Here is a 22,665-nt window from a genome sequence, read left to right as displayed (position 1 = left end):
TCCTTCCAAAATAACAGGAATATAGGATAAGGATTAAGTATAAATAGGTTTAAACTAAGCTTGGTAAGCAATGGGTGGGGAGAAATGTATCTCCCATTCGAGATCTAAGGAGCTGCAATCAGAGCTGTCCTCGTACTCCTCGGCGTTACAGCAGCTACATTCCTCTTCAACTTCTTCTTCCTCATCACTGCATATGCACTCTGGCTTGTTAGGATCCAACCCAATGGCCTGTTTATAGACTTTAAGGCAGATCTTCTCGCAAGCCTCAGGATGATAGGGGTCAACGTAAGCCCTGTCCACAGCTTCCTTCACAAGTCGCTGCTGTTTCCTTAGACGCTTCTGGATCCTCTCATCGTTGTCTTCCCTGGTTATCTTGTAGACCAGTGGAGTGCACTGGTCGACGTTCGTTTCACTGTTCTCCGGTGAGACCTGCATCTCGACTCGGTACTCCCCGTTCCGCTTGCAAATAATGAGGGTAGGTTTGTCCTCTACACGCTTTTTCGTCTTCTTTGTAGGTTTCACTCTTTGGACTGTATCTGGTTTACGTTTCGCTTTGTTTAACTTCCGAAGAAGCCTTTTAGATATAGCCCCGGGTCTCCATCCTTGTGCTATCTGCTGTATAAAGAAACATAATGCATTATTCTCAACAGTTATTATCACCACGATATGAAAAAAAAATCATAAATAAAGCTTACTTCTGAACATAGCGACTTTGAATCCCCGCCATTGCAGCACCGCATTTTAACGTTTTACAATTTAACCAACACTTACAATGATAGCTATATACTTGAGTGTAGATAACCTACGTATATCATCTACCTATAAGTCTTTTCTTACGTGCACTTGCTCGTGATTGTTTTAAAACAAGCTTTGGTTAAATAAATAGTTTATTTATCTTACAAGTTACTATAACGTTACAAAATTTGACTTAGCACTTTACCAAATAAATTCCACTTAATACTTCGATTGTCTTTACCTACAAAGAATTCCTACACCCAATGTTTATTTATATGGACACTGGACACAGCGTTACATTAAGTGCCGCGTGTATGGCGCTGCTGATGGAAAGTCGGGCGGTGGGCCATCCTGGGCCGCTGGCTTGGTCGATTTATTGGTGTCTTTGTTGCTAGCACCGGCTCCCTTAGCTAGGGCTACTAGTCGATCATACTTCTCTTTCTTCGCAATCTCACTACTAATAAAAGAATGGAAACATGGTACATGGAATGAGCTTAAACTAATCCCCTGGTGGGTCAAAGTTGCTATCCTTTGCCTTGGCCTTTTGTTTTTAATGTCTTTAATTCTGAAGTATGTTTTATTTCCGTGTGCATCAACAGCCACTATGCCCTTATCAGAAGGTGTTGCGTGCTTACATTTCCTTCGATCCATCATCTGATACGTATTGGTTCTGGATGTGTTTTTAGCTTTACCTTTTGTCTTTATCTTCGGTACTGTGGACGGTTCAGGAATTTTCACATCTTCGCCTTGAGCCAGTAAATCTTGCAGAGTAGACAAAAGTAATTTTTTGTCGTGCCCATGGCCAACTATTCCCATTTTCGATAATTGTTTTGGAGAAACACTACCAAAACAACTCCAAGTGGCTTCGGACTGCTTTACCTGTGCATGATCCTCGTTCTGGTCTCCGGTAGCTTTCTTACGACGTTTTGGTGGCTCACCTTCCTCTTTCTGTTTCGAATAGAATTTCCACTTCCCTTGCGAATCCACATATCCATCGATCCCAACAACTAACCATTTACCACTCATAGTTTGGAACTTTCCAGCTTCAGCATCAACGTGCTCCCCATTTGGCCCCACAAAGACATTTGGAGCCCATTTCTCATCAGGTCCTATAAAACCATCTATATTAATTTCCAACCACTTATTTTCTGGACTCCAAAATCCTCCTAAATCACTGCACTGTTGTTTACCATCAGGTCCTTTAAAGAACCGAGGCACAGGGTTTCCATACCTATCTAACAATTTCACTCTATAATCCATATACGAGTATTGAGTTGAAGTTTCTACAAATGATATTTTCTTGCTTTTATATGAAGGATCAAAAGTGGCATTCGGAGGAGTAAATTCAACTATCCATTCATCAGAATCAGTGTCAGTTTCAGTAAGTGACTTGTCTTCTGAGCAAGAGCAGGAATGATCCAGGTCAGTTCTATCGGGGCCTGGCTGAATGGGATAGCAGAGACAGTCAGGTTTTTCTGCATCTGGTAACAAACCGAGCGCTTGATGATAGGTCTTTAAACAAATCTCCTGGCACATATCTCTAAAAGCACTCTGTATAAATTCACGCTGAAGCCTTTCCAGGCGCCGCTGTGCTCGCTCTTTCTTTATCTTCCTTTCTCTGTTTTCTTCCTCGGTTCTTCCTATAGTGTAAGTAACTAAAGGTTTGTCTTCATACGGATATTGATTGTAAGTTCGCGGCTTGGCATATGTTTTCATGGTTTCCATGGTTACAGTATATTCTCCATCCTTCTTCTGTACTATAAGCAACGGGCGCTTGAGTGGTCGTTTTCCTTTTGATAATTCCTTCTTTCTCTTCTTAGACAATACTTGTCCCGGATTCTTTGCTATTTTTAGTAACCTTACTACATGCTTATTGGCTGCACCAGGCTTATAAAGTGGACGATACTAAAAAATAAAAACAAAAATGTTAAAACAAAATGACACAATTAAACAAAAATGTTTTAAAAAGTAATTATTAAACAGGTACTTATTTCTTACCTTCATCCCAGGTACGTCTTCAGCATTCCAGAGCCAGCCCATACGCTTGGGTACCGGACCCAGAGCTCCAGCACACGGCAATGCGCAACGACTGTGCCCAACATGTGGTGCTGCAAAAAAAAATCGTAATATATGTACTACGTTCTAATTCAAAGAGCACTGAGAAGACAGTTCATGTTTAATGGAAAAAAATGGGAATAAATAGGAATTAATAAAGCGACAATTGCTTATAAAGCAGCGATGTATATCTTAGCTAAGCCTGATTTCCTACATCGGCCTAGCCTCTTCCCAACTATATTGGGGTCGGCTTCCAGTCTAAAGGATTCAGCTAAGTACCAGTATTTTACAGGGAGCGACTGCCTATCTGACCTCCACAACCCAGTTAACTGGGCACACGTTACCCCTTAGACTGGTTGTCAGACTTTCAAGCTTCTAACAACTTGTAACGACTGTCAAAGATGTACGAATAACAGTCGGGACCCACAATTTAACATGCCTTCCGATTTTCCGAAACACGAAGGATGGTCGACCCATCTCCGCTTCAAGCGTAGTTTATCCTGTGATCGATTCACTTATGTAGTTATATCTTAGCCATGAGCTCCACGGCCTTTTCATAAGCCTGATTACCTACATCCCAACTAAACCGAATTCTAAGATTAGAGAATCAATTAAGTTTTGAGTATTATAGAATGATCTACAAAAAAAAGTAAGTAAAATACGTACGTATACCTGTATAACCGTAGTTAAACTTAAATCTGTCGTCCTTTTTAGTCTTTTTCCCCTTTTTTGTACTTGTGTCTCGTTCGATTTCAAGGGTCTTGTCACTTTTTCCAGGTTTCTCCGCTTTTTCAATGCGTTCAGTCTTTTCAGGCTTATCACCGACTTTATGTTTGGAATCCTTTTTCTTGGAATCACTTCCAGATATACTTAAGGCCTTTGTTCTTCCTTTACTAAGATCAATTAACTTGTGAAATACTGGACACGGGAAAGATGTTTCGTACAGGTATTTCTTTGTAACATCTTCACCAATACGTTCATAGCCTCCACATATTTCACAAAATGTTGAATCCTTTACAAAGCCGAAGGTGCAGGTGCATCTACAATAACAAGGATCATCAGATATTCTTAGGCTCGATTCCTTTTGGTCGCAACAAACTCTCTTTATATTGTCATAGTCTAACAAAATTCGGTCGTCAGGTGGAGGGGGCAGTTTTCTGAAAACTTTATGATCGCAAATTACCTGATCACATTTCCTCACAGCTGATATCAAACGGGCAGCTTCCGGAGATATATCAAATGAACAAGTACTAGGTACGCCACTGGCACCCTGTTTTCTTAAAGGACATTCCTCATCGCAAATTCTAAACCTGTATTTATTTTTTACATTTTCTGAAGTTTCAGCTTCTTCAAATTGTTCACTTTCTAAGTTTTCTGCTTTCTCAGACTTAACACTTTTCTGAGATTTGTCACTTTTTACAGACTTTTCAGTTTTGTCAGATTTGTCACTTCTCTCGGACTTTTCAGTTCTCTCAGACATGACACTTTTAAGAGACTTGTCACTTGTCGCAGGTTTATTAGCTTTCTCAGATTTGCTACTCTTCTCACTTATATCAGATTTATCACTTTTCTCAGATTTGGCAACTTTTTCAGATTTCATGGATCTATCAGATTCTTCCGTGTCATTCCTTCCGGAGTCTGCAGGCTTCAGCTCAACAAGTGGAGGGGAATCCGAATATTCATTTTCTACTGTGAAATATCCAACACAGTAGATTTGATTACTAAAAGGTCTGGAAGAGTTGCCAAATATGTAGCGTATAAAATTTAATTGTTCTTGACTGACAGTGGAACAAGACTTGGACTTTATGATAGCCATATGTGTGGTCTGATGTAAATCTGAATCACTTTTAATAAAGATGCTGTTTGTAACGCTAGGATCTGTCTCCAGATTGCCATCATCATTAATTTCAGTTATTCTCAACCTTGATGTTTCACATTTGCTAATACCAGCGAGATCCATTATTTCGGTTCGCCGGTCACTGGCATTCTCAATCCTATCGACGCTGAATTCTGTAATATTACGTGTACTGCCAGCGTATATAGTTTTAATGACACCAGGTTCATTATTAAAATTAATTGGTTTGTCGATTATGGTGCTCAAAACACTTTCACGTTTTGAATTAAAGCCAGTGTACATAAATGTCTGAGGTGTTTCCCCAGAAAAAGCTTCAAACTGTGTTGTAATATTATCTCTTAAGTAAGTCAGCTTTACATTCAGCTTAATCACGGCCATGCGTTTTGATGTTGTCTCATGAAACACGTTATAATCACCTATAACATTTACAGACGGTGGCTCGTTTTTTTTGTTAAGGTTTTCCAAATAATCAAAGTATGACGTGCTCCAAGGAATCAGGGTCGACCCTATTTTGTAGTCAGGTAAGAGCTTACTCCATAGAGATAGCTCCATAGGATATTCTTTCATGTTTGCGATCAGAGTTTCCACATTATTTGCAAATAAGACTGATTGGCCGGTCTGCAGCATAGGAGTCATTGATTCTTTATTAGAGAGCTTTTTACCATTTCTCACTTTGGTTTTCCGTTTAAACTTACTAGCACTTTTTGTTAAATACGATCTCATTTCATTGGGGTCTTTTAATTTAATATCAAATACATCTGCGAATTGACTTTTAATACAAAACTCTCTGCAATTGATATGGCTTGTCAATCCTTCAACGGCTATTTCGAACAAGAACATTGTTTCCCGAGAGTCCATTTTCTTGAATTACATTTGGTATACAATGAAATTCGTATATTATTATTATGACTGTATAGGATTTAATTTAAATCCTATATTCCCATAAATTACGTTAAAAATTTTAAATTTAACATTGCACTTTCAATTTACCTACCTGCCTAAAACGTTGTGTCAACAATTTTGAAATTCTTACTCGTTACACTTTTAATATTAAGTCAAAACAAGACAGCCATGGCCAGACTATAATCAGATTTTTTATAAAGAGGTTCGACATTAATAAAAGTGAACTCGACAAAATAAAATACTTTCTACCATTTTTTTATATTTAGCTAGGTGCCTAAGAGGCGAATACATTTGGCATCGAAATTTAACAGACAACATGATTTTTAGTTCAAATAAATATTTTAAAATAAAGTAAAGGAGGATGGAAATAAAAGAAACACATACACAATACATAAATAGACCGAAATGGTGATCTCAGGTCGACAACAAATGTTTAAGACGGACAAACAACTAGTTTTTATTAATCTTCAGCATTATTTTCTATACGTCCACAAATAACAATTCTCATTTTGGTCCAAACATGACAAAGCGCATCAACAAATAAAACATATAAGGTATATTAATTTGTATTTAAATATCGTTTTCTACAGTTGATCTGTCACGAGTCATTGGTGAAACGTTACGCGAAGATGTTGTTGAAGTTCTAAAGCCTAGAGATCGAACAGCAGCTAATGATCTCATCTTTCTATCATTATTTCCAATGTTGCCATGCATCGTAAAGGGGGATAGTTTCTTTCTGGGAGTATTGGATGCTCTGTTAGCCTTAGGGGGAGGCTTCAGTTCCCCCAAGTCATCATAAGCTTTGAGTTCTTCAATAATTTCGCGATACTTGGCTATTTTCTTAGAATCCAAGAGTACCTTGTGCTTATCCTCTATCTGAGAGAGACGAGGTAATCTATTTTTGTCGTAGTTAACTGAAACGCTCATGACTACTGAATTTTTTGTTTTGTCAGTATTGTACGAAATATTCTTTTTTGCTTTATCTTGGTTGGGTTTAGCAGCTTTTACTGAAACTGGAGGGGATAATGCCGGAGATGGTGAAGTCTTTTTTTTATCTTTACTTTTGGCGGATGCTGCATCCGCTTTGCACCCAGCATCAGTTGTTTTCCCTCTAGTTGACGTATCTCCAGGAGATTTTGCTCCTTTCTTTGCATCAACTGTTGAGGCAGTAGCAGTAGATTTAGACTTTGTACTTCGCGCTCCTTTTTTCTTTGAATACCACGCCCATTTACCATCTTTGTCTATGTATCCATCGACACCTATTTTTAAAACCTGTCCTACATTATCAATAAAAGTGCCCTCTTCCGCTGAATAGAACAGTCCATCAGGGCCGGTAAAGTTCATCGGTACCCATCGATCATCAGGTCCTATATAACCATCTTTATTAATTTCGAGCCAAGCTTTATTATGGCTCCAAAAGCCACCTAAATCGCTGCATTCTTGTTTGCCATCGGGACCTTTGAAGAACCTCGGAACTGGATTACCAGACTTGTCAAACAGTCTTACTTTGTAGTCTAAATAATTGTACTGAGTTTCATTTTCGGTCAACACAGGTGGATGTTTGGCTTTCGCATCCCACCTGGCTGCAGGTGGGGTGAACTCTATAACCCATTCATCGTTATCGGTGTCGCTGCTAGAAATGGTACCTACGTCGGAGCAGGAGCAAGAATCTACTACAGGAGGTTCGATGCTTGGATCAGGTTTAGTATTACAAGGGCAATCCGGGTCGTTAGGATTTGGCAACGGTAATAAACCTATAGCTTGATTGTATGCTTTTAAACAAATCTCTTGGCACCTGTCCCTAAATGTGGACTGCAGCAGTCGACTCTTCCTTCTGGTCTCTCGGCGCTCTCTTCTATCACGTTGTCTTTGTATTTTTCTCTGCTCCTCTTCTGTTTTTCCTATTGTATATATTAAAGGAGGTTTTTCATCATATGGATATTGAAATAAAAGTCGTTCCTTTGAATATTTTTTGAATACTTCCATTTGGACAGTGTATTCTCCCCCTTGCTTTGTAACAATCAATGTTGGTTTCATTTCTATTTTCTTCTTTCTTTGCATCAGAGCTCGCTTCTTTTTGTTCATACTATCCAAACCCTCTCTCGTTGCTCTGTACCTTCTAACTAAGAGTTTGTTTACGGCGCCTGGCTTCCATTTTGGTCGAGGCTAGAAATAAAAACAACAAATTTTATAAACATTATTTACAGACTATGCATGTAAATTATTTTATTTATTTTTAAAACTTTTTCTTAAAAATGAGACACTAAATTATTACACATATATAGGTATTTTATTGAAAAAAAAAAATATCACAAATGGTAACATTTTATTCAATTAAAGCTCAGGTACAGTATTGTATTTTGTTACGGATAGTCTTCTTTATGGACTGCGGTATTTCCTTAGTTTCTTTTCTTTTTTCTGGTCTGTAAAAACACATTTTAACATTAGGATTTCCTTGTTGATATATCTTATATTAACGATTCCTACATAAATAATTAAAAAAAAACAATTACTTACGTCATGACCTCGTTATACTTAACAAACAAAAATTGCAAAAGAAATCTTCATGTATTAGTTATAAAAGATTATAGTTTCTAACTCAAATAAAAAAAGTTTGGTTTAAAACTTGAAATCGTATGCTTAAGGTGGAACGAATAAACACGTTACAATTTAAAATACTTAAAAATAACATAATAAATAAGAAAATATTCTAATAATAATATAATGTCACCTTCATTCCGGGCACGTCTTCGGCTTGCCAATTCCAGCCCATAGTTTTAGGAACCTGGGGGTAGGGGTACTTGGTTTCGGGTTTCTTCTCTACAGGCGCTTGCGCGGTCGCTGAAAAGATACAAAAAAATTCCAGAAAAATGGCAAAGAAAAGTCGATATTAAAAGAAATTAACAACACGCACGCTCGTCAGCTACGTTTGCGGTAAATTTTCCAATTTTTTTCTTTTCGTGCTTATGTTTCTTATGTTTTTCAGCCACCTCGGGTTTCTCAGGTGGCTTCTTCTCAGGTAGCCCTTTCAACTTTGTTGAAGTATTTCTTCTGTCCGTGCTCTTATCCCCAGCTTTAGAACCAGCTTTTGAGCTTTTGCCACTTTCTTTAGGCTTGTCAGCATTTTGTTTGTCTTCGTCGTCTGACCATGGACTCTGCACTCTTATGAATGTTTTATCATACAATTTATGGTATACCGGACAAGGATGAGGCTTTATGAATTCCGGCTGATCGATCATATCATCTCCGAGACACTCGTATCCGCCGCAAACGGCACAATAAGTAGTCTTTTTAGTGAATTTAAAGGTACATACACAGTCGCAATAGCACGAATCTTTTTCTTCCAAGTTACATTTGGTTTTCTTTGTTATGCCCTCTACTATAAACTCCTTAACTTTCTCAGCTATATCACAGGACTTAACGCAACATGGATTTATAATTTCATCAAGCTGAATTTCGATGTTGCTGTCTGGAGGACTACGAGATTGGCCATATGATCTGCTTGGGCACACTGGTGATACACATTTTTTATCATCAGCTTCGTCTTTGTCAAGATCAGTGGAGCACATTGTTTTAGAGCATGACGTTTTTTCTGAAGCTTTTCTACTGGGACACTCAACTGCACAGTATTTGAGTTTGGAAGACTTTGTTGATTTTGTTTCAGTGTCGGTTTTGCTTACATGGCTTCCTTTGCCACTCGCAGCGCTTCCCTTGGCGCTTGTGGGGCTCCCTTTGCCACTTGCGGCGCTACCCTTTACGCTTGGGCTCCCCTTCTCGCTTCCGGGAGCTGCTTTGTCACTCCCCGGTGCTTCTTTGTCGCTTGCAGCGCCCTCATTGTCACTACCAGGATTTGATGGGTCTTTTTCAAAATCATATTCCACAGTAAAATAATAGACGTCGTACACCTTCCTTTCCGGGCTTCTGTAAGGACATCCTTTCCCACTGCAGATACTGGTGTCGCTGTCAGAATTATCACATTTTTTGGTACAGATTGAGGCACATGAAGATCTCTTCTCCAGGGCCTGTTGCATTTTTTGTACGCAAGTGCATTGAGTAGATAAACCTTCAAGGGTCGATCCTTGAGTAAATACACCTTCGTGCAGAAGAAATTCTTTAATCTTGTCAGCTAACGTACAATCTCTACTTCCACACGGCCCGATAAGATCTTCAAGATTGAACTCTGTATTGTCTTCAGCTACAAGTGATTCGATATAAGCCCTTAAATCTCTGGCAATTCTACAATCATGAGTACCACAAGGGCCACGTATGTTAGCAATATCGAAGGTCCGGCCACGAGTTCCTTCAGGTTTCTTCCCAGCATCAATACAAATTGGGCACGGATCACTTTGTGCTTCATTCCGGAAGCGTTCGGCAAATTTGCCCTGCGGCCATGCAGTCTCTCGACAGTAACAAAGTCTATCAATATCTGTAGCTTTAAATCTTGGGCTAATGGTCGGTCTAGGCGTCAGCATTCTCATATTATCATTGCAAGACACAATGATTTTTCTCACATAATCTATTATAAAATCGATATCAGGACAAGTCTCCGGCGATTTGTACTTCGATTCTGGAGGCTTATCTGCGTGGCTTAGGCAACAGTAATCCTTCTCGTCAAAGAAGGCGAGATTCGCTCCAGGAGCATTTTTGTAATCAGCATAGACAACATTCGTCGGTTTGGGTTTATCTACAATGAATTGAGTTTCAATCTTATTTGCGTTCTCAATATACATTTCCTCTGACGTCTTCAATGTGCACATGTATGACGTGTCTCTGGAATTAAATCCAGTGTAAAGGCATTTTTTGATAGCGGGATCTTCAGAAAGTGTTCGGAATGCGGTTGTGATTTTATCAGATAAGTGGGATAATTTCACTTGCATCGACAATTTCGCCATTAATCTAGCTCTGCCCTCTTCGAATATATTGTACTCTTCTTTTAAAGTCACTGGCGGCGGTTCCTGACAATTGACAATTTTTTCTAAATATAATAAAAATATAGGATCCCACGGAATGCACGTAGTTCCTATAAAAATTAAATTTTCCTCCTTGCTCCATAGGGATAACTCTAATGGTGATTTTCTCATGCTTTCAAGTAAGACTTCTGCACTGCTTGAGAACAGCACAGACTGTCCTGATTGTATAGCGGGTTCCGGAGGCGGCAGTTCGATTACACCTTTTCCTTTTTTGCCTTTTTTACCCTTTTTTGGCTTCGGTTTCTTTTTTTTGCCCTTTTTACCTTTTTTCCCTGGCGGCTCAGGCGGCAATGGCAATGGTTCTGGCATAACTATATGCATTTGCTTAGGGTCTTTTAGTTCCAACGAAAAAATATTAGCGAAATCACTTTTAATTACCAAAAGCCGGCTTTCAACCATACTTTTAACGTTTTCGACAACCACTTCAAATATGAACATCGCATTTGTGGTTGCCATTTTTTAGGTTTTAGTTCTTTATTTGTGTTCACGATGAATATTGCGTATATTACATATTGTTTTAAGTGTAACTGTTTAGGCCAACAATAAATTTATCTCAATTATTTACCCTGAATTATAACTGCCAAAAATAATATTTTTTACATGACATTGAAAGCCTTCGTTTACAGGCGCTGTCATTACAATTTTTACTGTTTTCGGCCTAATTAAAAAAAAATTGCTTCTATTGCTATATGGATTTAACGAGGCGTAAAACCAAGTTATTGACGATATTTAAGATGAAGGTTTAAAACAGCTACAACTGATATCCTATATTAAGCAACCTTACTTAATGAAAACATTCTGAAATTGTTAAAACGTCCGTGTTTTATTTTTCATAATGAAACCGTTATGAGTAATCATACAACTAGGTATACTAATCTTATCAATTGTTTGATTTTTAAATATTTCTTCTAAGACATCACTGCCTGATGTAAAACGGAACACAGCGTTATCAGCTGATCGATGTCAACTTGACACGGCAATTGACATGTTTCCCTCCCGTCAAACGAAAAATCCCTGTATTACGAAATCAGCAACAAAAAAAAATATTTTCCAATAAGTTTTCCGTCGCATGATCAAGTACGCAACGAATCATGAAGTTGACTCACAACTCATTATTAGGTTATATTAGATGACTTTTAATTACATTTCAACGGCATAGCGGATAAGGTGAGTAAATTTGCACAAAAAAAATACCAATTTGTGATAAAATTGTTGATAACGTGTGACGTAGGGTTAAAAGGGGAGTTAATTCACTGTTATTACATCACAGACCGCTCATACCGCTACTTTAACCTACACGTGACGCGATATACTTAATAGGTAATTGGTGGAGTCAAAATCTTAGAACAAATTCCAATCTTATGAATGAAAAGTATATTAAACTGTTGACTCGTAACGTTCGTGAGACAAACGTTTATACTTGCGCTGCTTTTTATTGAGTATAAATCAAATCTAATATTTTATTTACGTGTTTTATGTGCATGTGAAGAAACTCGAAGATTTTAAGTCTGTCAAACAGTGATTTGTGAGTGTTTGTGTGCTTACCATACCATAGTTACCTACTGTGTGTTGTGTAAATTTCAAGGTGTGTATCGCTACTAAAAAAAATAACACTTTTCGTCCCTAACAAGAAGTATTTCATATTTATATACTACTATTATTTTTATATAAATTTTGGTTTATGATTAGAAAATCATAATAAAAACCAACACTCTCTAAATTTCTTTTCTATGACAGCTTAAACAACATACTTACAGCCATAAAATAAATATTTTACAATGACTTAAATTAAATATTACTTACTATTAAACTATGATATTATTTTTTTTAATAAACCTTAAATTAGTAAAGTTTTATATTTAACTGTCACTTTTTTTGGCAAGGCTTTGTGACTTGTGTAATTAGTGAAGCTAATTAGCGTCTTTCTGACAGTTTATTTGTTATGTAAGCTGTTAACTATAACTCAGGGACATAAATAGATACTCCACTTTACTTTTGTTAAGCCTAAGATTTCTTACAGTAAAATAGTATATTTAGAAAAAAAATATAAGTCAAGATCAGTTTTTTTTAATACAATTCCTGGTTATGTTAAATACCAGTTATTATATTAGTATTGTTTGAGTTCATCTAAATTTATAAACTAAAACTTTAACTATTTGTAGTAGAAACAATGTATAGTGTATCACTAATTGTACTAACTACTTGAAAAGCCAAATCAAACTAATATGTAAATTAAAAGTCTAAATAAATTATATTGTTATTTAACCAATAACTTGCTGCTTGCAACTTACAATTGTTAGAGATCACAATATCAATCATGAACCGTCGATACTTTCCATAGTACAATGGACTTCGTAGTCGGAGGTATAGCGGGCGTTGGGGCTGGGTTCTTCAGCAACCCTTTCGACGTCGTCAAGACACGAATGCAGTTGCAAGGGGAGCTCAGAGCGAAAGGCAAGCATGCAGTACACTACCGAAACATACCACATGCTATGTTCACTATAGTGAAGCATGATGGGGTAGCCGCGTTGCAGAAGGGGCTAGTGCCAGCGTTGTGGTTCCAACTTGTAGTCAATGGGGTAAGGTAAGCTGATTTTGGATTTGTTTTCAGTGTGATTGTGTTGTGTATTTGCTCTTCTTTTTCTCTGAGTTGTTGCTTACCATTGTATTTTTATTGCTTTTAAATTAAATCTTATTACATCTGTGTACTTAAAATTGTATATTGAAAATCAGTTTCATGGGCTTCTTGTGTAATTTTACTCATATAAATTGAAAGAAAATGTACTAATTTAAATATGGATTTTAGGTTAGGTATATACCAGCATGCAGATGACTTTGGCCTCCTTAGAGATGAGCACAACAACACGAAGTTTGCGAACAGCCTCTTTTTCGGATGCATATCGGGCATGTGTGGGGGACTGTGCGGGAGTCCCTTACAGCTGGTGAAGACACAGCTAATGTCATACTCCTCGGAAAAGATAGCTGTGGGCACCCAGCATGCCCATACGGGAATGGTGTACGCTATGCAGAAGATTTACAACAAGAACGGCCTCGCTGGCTTGTGGAGAGGCGCCCATGGAATGATGCTCAGGAATTCAATTGGATCTGCTGCTCAAATAGCCTCATTTGCTGTGTAAGTATACATTTACAACTTTTTACACCACACACGCACCAAAGGTACAAAAGGCCAGATTTTCTCAAGCGCGGCGATTAAAAACTAGCCGAAACTAAATCGAGCCATTATTTTAATTGCTAATTATAACATTTAATAACAATGATAAGCCAAAATATAAGTTTAAAGAGCCAGCTGATGAAATGCTGTTATTGTTGTTGCATTTTATCAACAAACGTCCCGGTCCCGGCCCCCGTCCTATCGGAGCTCGTAATAAACAACGCCCTCTTATGTGCGTCACAAAGAGTGGAACTACTTCTGTTACTATAAACAACTATTTTGTCTAAAAAAAGCAATGTGAATTGTATTTGGCACAATTGGACTGTCGACGTAGAATCGCAATTTGTTCTCAGAGTAAGATCTGAGTATTTGTGTTTTATTTATTGATGATTTCAATTCCTTTCTAGATAGTCCAAAATTAGATTACTGACAACCTGCCATGGTAGACAGGAAAATAAACTCAAGAACTGCTTTGATACCTGTTTCTAATAATTATATGCTATTTAAGTCTCTCAAATGTAATAGAAACATCGTTAGATATTATTATTATAGTGATGAAGACTGGGTATAAAAAATAACAATCTTCTTAGGCAAGTACATGTAGACACGTATTTTTGCCCTTAGAACAAAAAAAAAATGACACTGATAAATTGCTTTAATGTTTAAGAGATGGAGTTTGTGACGTAAATGATACACAGATGTGACATCACACGCAATCTTTTCCACTAACTTATGTTACCGAGACAAAAAAGCCTACGTATCCATTATTAAGCATTAAAAATGTAATCATCCCTATTATCAAATGTTCCTACGGCAAAATACCACACGATGTTTTATTATTTCAGTTGTAAAGAATGGATGGACGACAACAACGTTTTCCAGCAGTCTAAATATATGTCTTCGTTCATGGCCAGCAACATTGGCGCGCTTGGGAAGACCGTGTTCCTTACCCCCATGGATGTCATCATGACCAGGCTGTACAACCAAGGTAAAGACCTTACTACTCTGTCACAGAAACAGTATTCTGCAGTTCTAGAAGTCTACTGCGATCTCTCAAAACATGATTCCTGCGGTTCTGAAATTTAGGTAGTGTGCTTCACGCTGTTAAGTAGTGTCAGTCTTCCAAGAATTCAACAAATATTAGTTTAAAAAGTTGAGAGACATCTACTCCTTCACAAGTAACACCATAATTTAAGGTCCTTAGTTCCGCAGACCGGTCCTTTTTCAAAGGACATCGTGATTTGATTGGTATAATTCGACAAATAAATTATACTTGATTTATCAGCATAGTTTATATTTACTGTGGTGTTGGGATGCCCATTCGGCATAGTAACAAGCACAATATTCCACTTGCCAAATACTAATTATGAAAACAAGCCCACATTTTTAGAATTCCAGTAAACTCCAATAGCATTCGTCGTAAGGTATTGCGAAATCATCACTTAAAATAAAACAACCAATTCTCTGATAACCTATACAAATTTACGCATACATACAATCAGAAATGTAATAAATATTTACTTTTGTTTTAGCAATTGACGCGAACGGCCGAGGAGTACTCTATTCAGGCATCATCGACTGCGCTAAGAAAATTACGCAGTCAGAAGGCTTACTAGCCTTTTACAAAGGTATAGGTCCTTCTTACTTGAGACAGGCGCCTCACACCGTCCTCCTTCTAGTGTTTTGGGACATGCTCAAAGATCTGCAAAAGAATATTGAGTTTCATACATAGTTTTAGGAATTTTGCGGGTACGGATTTGATTGACATCCGGAAGTCCGAATGTGAAATGAGATTGAACGTAGCTATCGGACCGATGCTGGTACGAATGTAGATTTCAAATAGGTTTAAGGGTATTTGCTGCTTTCTTAAATCAGATGGCTTGTACACAGTTTTGTAAAAGACAGTCGGAACAATAGTAGCTATAAGATCCTAATATTCTTTACATTTGTATCGAATAATGTATTAATTGTTATCTTATTTACATTGTTATTTTAGTTTTTAGGCGGTGGAAACACTACGTTCTCGTTTAAAATAAGATTTTATCAGTCATAAATTATTTGATAAAGTTAGATAAATTGTCTTCCGTTATTGTTACGTGACGGCCTTGGTGTGGTCGTGATGCGGACAATTTGTACTCGCATACCTATTTATTTTAAATAAGTGTAATCGCATATCACCCCGTGTCGCATCAGGGTTACCGTTGCGAAAAAATAATTATATTTTATTTTGCGTTAGATAGATGTAATGGCCCGAAATCTAGATTTTTTATTAAAGAATTTGTTGATAACCCAGTGCCGGATCCAGATTTGCGATTTTTTTAATAACAATAGCGTATACTGGACTTATATATTCTTGGACTTATAATATGAGATTTATTTAAGCACAATAATATCTACTTTTCTTATCATTTGTTAACTTTTAAATACGTATTTTATTGTACATAGTTTCTATTATTATTAGTAATATTAGTCCATTATCCACTTAGTACCTGATCATTTATCATTAGTTACCTCCCAAATATATTTCAGTATTAAGTAATGCAAACGTAAGCATTTTATTTTATGTAATTAATATTTTAATGTTATAGCATTTAATTAGTACAATTTCAATATAGTCATCAGAAATGGTCACCAAAGATCTTGAAAATGAAACGCCCGAAAGGAAGTTCATATTCTCGCAATCAGACAAAGTTTAACTAACTGAGGTTTGAGGTTTAAACTTGAATAGAATTGAATCATTTACCTAAGGTTGTTGCGGTCTACGGCTAAGCAAAAAGTCTTCGCCTTCTCTAAAGGCGGGGATAAAATCCCATAGAGACACATTATCACTATTAAAATAATTCTGAAATCAACTTCTACATAAGCAAAATATGATTTTAAGTTGCTTGCCGCTGTATTTTTTTTACTGGCTCTCAACCGACATTGGGAAATATCGGAAAAATTGTGATGCCAGAAATTTAGAATGTTTTTATTGTTGGGCTATTGGTTTCTGTAGGCTTTCTATTATTATATTTTTGTAATGGTTTCTTTTCATCACGGTCATCTTTTTTGTACAAATTTGTTACCATTATTTTAAGGTCAAACTGTTCGTTTTGTGTAATTGAATAAGTTTTTTAGTGAGCAGATATTATACTTGTTAGCAGTTTAATGTTAAGTATTTATTTTATTATTTCATTAGTTATAATGTTGTTGTTTACTCAAGTAATTAGCAAGGACAATAATAACGGTCCTTTACGAAATGTACTCAAACCAAAACCTACGTATTTTTTTAAAGAATGATACATAAATGTACCTTTATTGTGTTGCAATCTCTGTTGTAAACAATCTCAGTGCTTTTTACTTCTATAATTAGAAAATTATACATTGGGATGGTTGGCGCTCTTTGGGGGAGGCCTACGTTCAGCAGTGGACGGCGATAGGCTGAGATGATGATGATGATGATGACATTTTGTTGTGCAATAAAAATCTATTTGTTATTTTTTATTTTTAATAAACTGTTGAACAATGTTTGTGTTTTATTTTTGTATCCATCTTCATGAATTGTTTATTTGATTTAATTTATTCCTTAAAAACGATGACTGTAGTATGCAAGATATTTTAAAGCCTAAAAAAGTAACTTCAGAAAAAAAATACCTTTTAATAATTTCATGGCAACACTTAAGAATGAATTCTAAAAAATGTGTGCAATACTTACCAATCTCAATCTGCCACAGACTCTCAAGATGGCCAAACCAGAGGCAAAGGTCATAAAACCAAAGCACACAATAGACCGTGACATCACGGACCTGCTGATGGGCGGGTTCTCGGCCATGTTCGCCTCTATATTCACGAATCCCATCGAAGTGGTGAAGACCAGGCTCCAGCTGCAGGGCGAGCTGAAGAAGAGAGGCCAACACGCCGTGTTCTATAGAGGCGTGGGCCACGGGCTGTACGTTGTGGCCAAGAACGAGGGGATCGTAGCACTGCAGAATGGGCTGCCCGCCATGCTTGGCTTCCAATTCTTTTTAAATGTTTTCAGGTAAATGTAGTCGTATTTTATATAGCTTAGTGGATTTAAGGTATTATTTTCTTGGAATCACTTAAGAACGGAAATGTCGCTTGCCTGTAGAAAGTAAAAGAGTTTGAACTAATATTCTAACATAAGAAAATGTCGAAAATATATGTCTGCCCGTTCGTCGATTTTGGAAAATCCGGAAACAGGCAGCAATCCAATTTCTTCTTATATTTCAAACATTCTCCATACCATTGTCCATAAGACAATAAACTATTGAGTTCGAGAATCATATTTTTCAAGTCTTCCTTTATATAACGCTTTTATAGAGATATTTATAAATAATTCGGTTATCATCTTCCGCCACTCTTCTTCATTTCAGATTAGGCTCTTTCCGTATGGCAGAACGCCGCGGTCTACTAAAAGACTCGGCAGGATCGGTTTCTCTCGTCCGAGGCGCTCTAGTGGCCGGGGTCGGCGGGGCCATGGGCTCCATAGCGGGCACTCCGTTCTACTTGGTGAAGACCAGGCTTCAGTCTCAAGCCGCCCGCGCCATCGCAGTGGGCCACCAGCACAAGCATACGGGCACTTGGAACGCGCTCACAGATATATTCAGAAGGGAAGGTGTTAAAGGTTGGTTTTATACTAATTACTTCTTTGAAAAAACTTCCAATGATTTCTACATGGAGTAACCACTCCAATGTATCACAATACCTTACAAAGCAGTTTTAATTAAATATACATTTCTGTTATTAAGGCATGTTCCGCGGTGTCGGCCCCCAAATCCCTCGCGGCATGACCGGCAGCGCCTCTCAGATCCTGAGCTTCACATACGCTAAGGACTGGCTGCGGGCTAACGGCTGGTTCCTGCAGATGCCTCTGATGATGTCCTTCTTTGGCGCCAATCTCGGCGGACTCATCATGACCCTGTGTTTGAACCCTTTCGATGTAATTGCCACTAGGCTGAGCAACCAACGTAAGTGTCGATGATTTTTAAACTGAGCAATTTTTTTTTATAAAAATGTACCACACGTGTCTAGAAATCGCAAAAAATAGCGAGGTCTGGATGAGAATATGAATACTAAAATAACTAAAATGATGAATGTGTTCTTCTTATAGCAATAATATTCTAAAACTACTTCACTTTCCAGCTGTTGATGAAAAGAACAAAGGAAAACTCTACAAAGGCATGGTAGACTGTGCAATAAAAATGATGCGGTCTGAAGGACCGCTGTCCTTCTACAAGGGCGTTGTGGCCAACTACCTTAGGCTGGGACCACATACAGTGATCCTACTCGTGGCCTGGGACCAACTCAAGATCATCGAGGAATACCTCAGGGGTTGAGCAAGTTCATTCACATTTAGGAGTTGAAGAGTGCGCAGCCAGTCGGTGTGTGTTGTGACGTGTTCACATGCCATTTATAATGAATAGCTTAAAATAGACAATTTCCTTCATCGCTATACCAATGATGCCTTATTGTTAATTAACTGATGTAATATGGACATTAGCGCTAAACTAAGTCGTGTGAGTCTGAAATGTGGTTGTGCTTGTTCGTGTGCTCAATTTGATGGAAAATATATACAAATAAGATTGCATTTTTATAAGCCCATAACAAATCAATTTTCAAGTGAATACTTATCATCAACCAATGTATTATTTACTACGAGGATTTGTTTTAAAGTTTCAGTAAAAAGAGCTTTTTCTAGTGTGGGTGAACCTTTACAACTATATAAATAACATAATAATCACGTAGCAAGTAGTCGGGCCACGGGATGTTATTAAAATTATAGTTGGGTTTAGTTACCAAATTGTTTACGAGGGCTCCATTCACATCACTGCCATGGATTAATAGAATTATATTTATATCTAAAGATAATCTGTTATAAATCTTGACCCATCAGTAAAGCTTGAAAATTGATTTTAATTACATTTAAGTATAGATTTGTAGGTTCTTAAAGAATAAGAATTAATATTAACTTAATTAGGTCGCGAAATTAAAACTAAAATGGTAAATAAATTGTTATGTCGACATTAATTTAGAAATAAGGGACCAGAAATATTTGTCATTCAAACTTTTTATTAGCATATCACATACTGGTGTTACAAGTAAGAAAAAAATAGTAAAAATAGCAACAGAAAATCTAAAAAATATAACTTTCGACAGAAATATGTATATCTTGATACATGTTAAAGTGTCTGGGCTCGAAAAATAAATGAAAGTGGTGTATTTGCTTAGTTTTTGCGGAGTTTGCTTGATTTATATTGTTAATTATTTTAAAATATATATTTTACTGTTGGTATTGCTTTTTTATTCCATTTTAACTTAAATGATACACATATCACATACTTGTTCATATAGTAGCACACTACTACCATTAGGCCACTTTCTTGAAAGAGACGGTGCTCTACGCGTAGCATCTTGCTTCCTCGACTGCCTTACGTGATTGGGCAAACCATTGGCGGTAAGCCCCTCTTAAAGGAGTGGATAACATGAGTCGCCACGTCGACCGCACGTTGTCAGCAAGTACAAAAGGGTTATGACTGCCGAAACAGAATTATGGTCCGATAGATGCAGGGGCCCCAAAACACAGTGAGTCAAGAGAGGAAAATTTGTGGATTTCAGTCAATAATAGTCTGATCTGTCCTTTCGCTCAACCCAATACAGGAAGAGCCATAGGATGATTTTCCATTCAGGAACATTTATATATTTAATATATTATATTTACAACAACAACTATCTCATTTTAATTCTTCGTGAGTAACTAATTACTCACAGAGGATACTCAATATACAGATAGATACAGTTAAATAAAATCACATAATAATGGTACTTCAATGTTTATTGTAAAAATGCACAATAAAATATGCGCTACATTATAATTGGAGTTACATATTCAAACTTATAATTATTTAAAGAATAATTAATTACACAACAAAATAATTCTTATCCCGCTAGTTAAATATAAATTATGCGCTAAGTGATGCAGTTTTAGTAAAATTGTAAAAAAAACTGTTCATAGATACGTGATAATGGACGTATAGAAAGTATTTAGTGTCTAAGGGGTTGTGGATTAATCACGTAAGCTTTTCTTGGATTATTAAAATTACTTAACATGACCACTACCCCTTCCCCCGCCTCCCTATACCCTTATCGACCGGAAGGATTTCAAACCTTACAAAATCACGAGTCCCAAAAATATTAGGAATATGCCTTGAAGACATCGAAATAAGGTTGCTTATTTGGTTAACTGACAATCATGAACATAAGGACAGTCAGCCAGACATGGACCTTGCTTCATAACTGGCACAAAATACATCAAGGGCTTAACAAAAAAATCCCACTCATACTTCAAAACTTACGTGATTAATAAACAACCCCTGTTTATATTTACTTGTGCGATTTCAAACACATTCTAACCATAAACCACTACTCACTCGAGTCATACTCGATGGCAGTGAGTCCCGTACCATAGACAAGTCTTACACTACAGACAGTTAAAATTTATCACAATTGTCAAATTTAGTCGAAAACACTTAGAGATAACAATAGACACAAAACGTCTCGGTGGTACGGAACCCAAGTAAAACGGTGTATTTAACATGTATTTTGTACTTTAAAACGTCTTTAAGACAAACACCGATCCGAAGCTCCAGTACCGTTTGCAAAAACATAACAAACTTGAAAATATTTTTTTACTCTATTTCTCATGCATTATTTGGCGTGAACTAAAGACTCGTTGTTCGCAAAATATAAAGAATTTGCAGAACACAATTAATATTTCACACGATTAATAAATCCTCAAGAGTACACAAGAAATAACAGACAAAAACGTAAGTAAAATAATTGTATATATCTATGTAGTTTTTACTATAGATATAACACAGCACTCTCACTTCGGACGGCGGTAAACATGCAAGCACCAACTGTTTAATTCTGTGACATAAGAGAAAATTACTATAGACCTCTTTACCTATAAAAATATTTAAGCAAAATTGCTTCAAAAATAGTACCTATCTGATAAATAATGTTTACCAGAAAGCAAATGTATTCTCTGCAAAAACGATATATTTTAATATTATTTGCAGTCAGTACGTTTGTAAAAAAAAGGTTTTTTTTTGCGTTCAAGACTTAGAAGTGTAAACTCATGAACACAAAGTTTCTGGATACCATTATTTAGTACAATATTCCTTGAATATATTTATAAGCAGGCAAAAACTATTTCCCCCCACTCTATACAATATCTTAATGATACTAATGCTACATTTACATTATCTATTACAAATAGTAATAAAAACCTCTCCGATGTTATATAATAGAAAAAAACTATTAATAAAATACCCACAGCGGTAGTATTACGTATTAGCAAATGTAAAACAATAGCAAAATATGTACTATTCTCACTGTCAAAATGTTGATTCGTATTAAGTATCGATAACGATAAATAATAAGTCATACAAATTTAATAGCAATAATTGTACAATATTCATTTCAATTGCTGTACCTCTGCTTTTACAATGTAGATAGTACCGCTGCTCTTCTTGTATTGACTTTTTTCCATTTGTAAATGCAGCATAAGGCACCGAAAAATATATCTTTTCAACATTCAAGTGCGTTAGACACGAAAAAAAGGGTTCCGTAGTCATTATAACATAGATAGAAAATTAAAATTCATTACTGCAGTCACCTAGCAATGATATATAGAAGTGACACACAGCAGGGTCCTATTGTACAACGGAACCCCATTATTATTATTTGTCCTTGGCATACTATCGAAAGTCAAGACGTGCAGATATCCTAAATTACTTACTTGACATAAACAAAATAATAATGTACTGAGCACACTTCAATCAATAGTACGCTATGATAAGAGGGGGTCTAAACCCAGATACACACTGTACGACTAATCGTAGCGATTTAAAAGAAACATGACCCACATAAATGCCTAATGAAGAAAATGTGAACGAATAAATTATCGGGTTCTA

General features: G+C 36.7%; 3 protein-coding genes across 9 annotated transcripts; 1 reads left to right on the top strand and 2 right to left on the bottom strand.

The window, feature by feature from the left end:
* Positions 1-5,683, bottom strand: LOC113508781. 3 transcript variants are annotated; one of them, XM_026891882.1, is made up of 3 exons: positions 3,457-5,675; positions 2,734-2,843; positions 1-615 (listed from the first exon to the last, which is right to left on the bottom strand). In XM_026891882.1, the coding sequence occupies exons 1-3, from the start codon at positions 5,501-5,503 to the stop codon at positions 55-57; spliced, it is 2,718 nt and encodes a 905-aa protein (XP_026747683.1). In that variant the 5' UTR covers positions 5,504-5,675; the 3' UTR covers positions 1-54. The 3 variants fall into 3 exon arrangements, with proteins under 3 accessions (XP_026747683.1, XP_026747681.1, XP_026747682.1); XM_026891880.1 differs by lacking the exon at positions 1-615 and adding an exon at positions 870-2,640 and having other exon boundaries at positions 3,457-5,683; XM_026891881.1 differs by lacking the exon at positions 1-615 and adding an exon at positions 870-2,640 and having other exon boundaries at positions 3,463-5,683.
* A 297-nt stretch (positions 5,684-5,980) lies between these two features.
* Positions 5,981-11,165, bottom strand: LOC113508780. Its single transcript, XM_026891879.1, has 3 exons — positions 8,463-11,165; positions 8,280-8,389; positions 5,981-7,714 (listed from the first exon to the last, which is right to left on the bottom strand). The coding sequence occupies exons 1-3, from the start codon at positions 10,972-10,974 to the stop codon at positions 6,119-6,121; spliced, it is 4,218 nt and encodes a 1,405-aa protein (XP_026747680.1). The 5' UTR covers positions 10,975-11,165; the 3' UTR covers positions 5,981-6,118.
* Positions 11,166-11,405: 240 nt separating this feature from the next.
* Positions 11,406-19,980, top strand: LOC113508783 (solute carrier family 25 member 35-like). Of its 5 annotated transcripts, none has more exons than XM_026891885.1 (5): positions 11,406-11,685; positions 12,860-13,102; positions 13,325-13,651; positions 14,536-14,678; positions 15,223-16,319. In XM_026891885.1, the coding sequence occupies exons 2-5, from the start codon at positions 12,864-12,866 to the stop codon at positions 15,420-15,422; spliced, it is 909 nt and encodes a 302-aa protein (XP_026747686.1). In that variant the 5' UTR covers positions 11,406-11,685; positions 12,860-12,863; the 3' UTR covers positions 15,423-16,319. The 5 variants fall into 5 exon arrangements, with proteins under 5 accessions (XP_026747686.1, XP_026747684.1, XP_026747685.1 ...); XM_026891883.1 differs by lacking the exons at positions 12,860-13,102; positions 13,325-13,651; positions 14,536-14,678; positions 15,223-16,319 and adding exons at positions 17,404-17,708; positions 18,064-18,314; positions 18,439-18,657; positions 18,833-19,980 and having other exon boundaries at positions 11,454-11,685; XM_026891884.1 differs by lacking the exons at positions 11,406-11,685; positions 12,860-13,102; positions 13,325-13,651; positions 14,536-14,678; positions 15,223-16,319 and adding exons at positions 11,692-12,103; positions 17,404-17,708; positions 18,064-18,314; positions 18,439-18,657; positions 18,833-19,980.
* Positions 19,981-22,665: the final 2,685 nt, after the last annotated feature.

Source organism: Trichoplusia ni, chromosome 3, assembly GCF_003590095.1.
Source record: "Trichoplusia ni isolate ovarian cell line Hi5 chromosome 3, tn1, whole genome shotgun sequence".
Lineage (NCBI taxonomy): Eukaryota > Metazoa > Arthropoda > Insecta > Lepidoptera > Noctuidae > Trichoplusia > Trichoplusia ni.
This window is presented reverse-complemented; position numbering and strand designations above follow the sequence as displayed.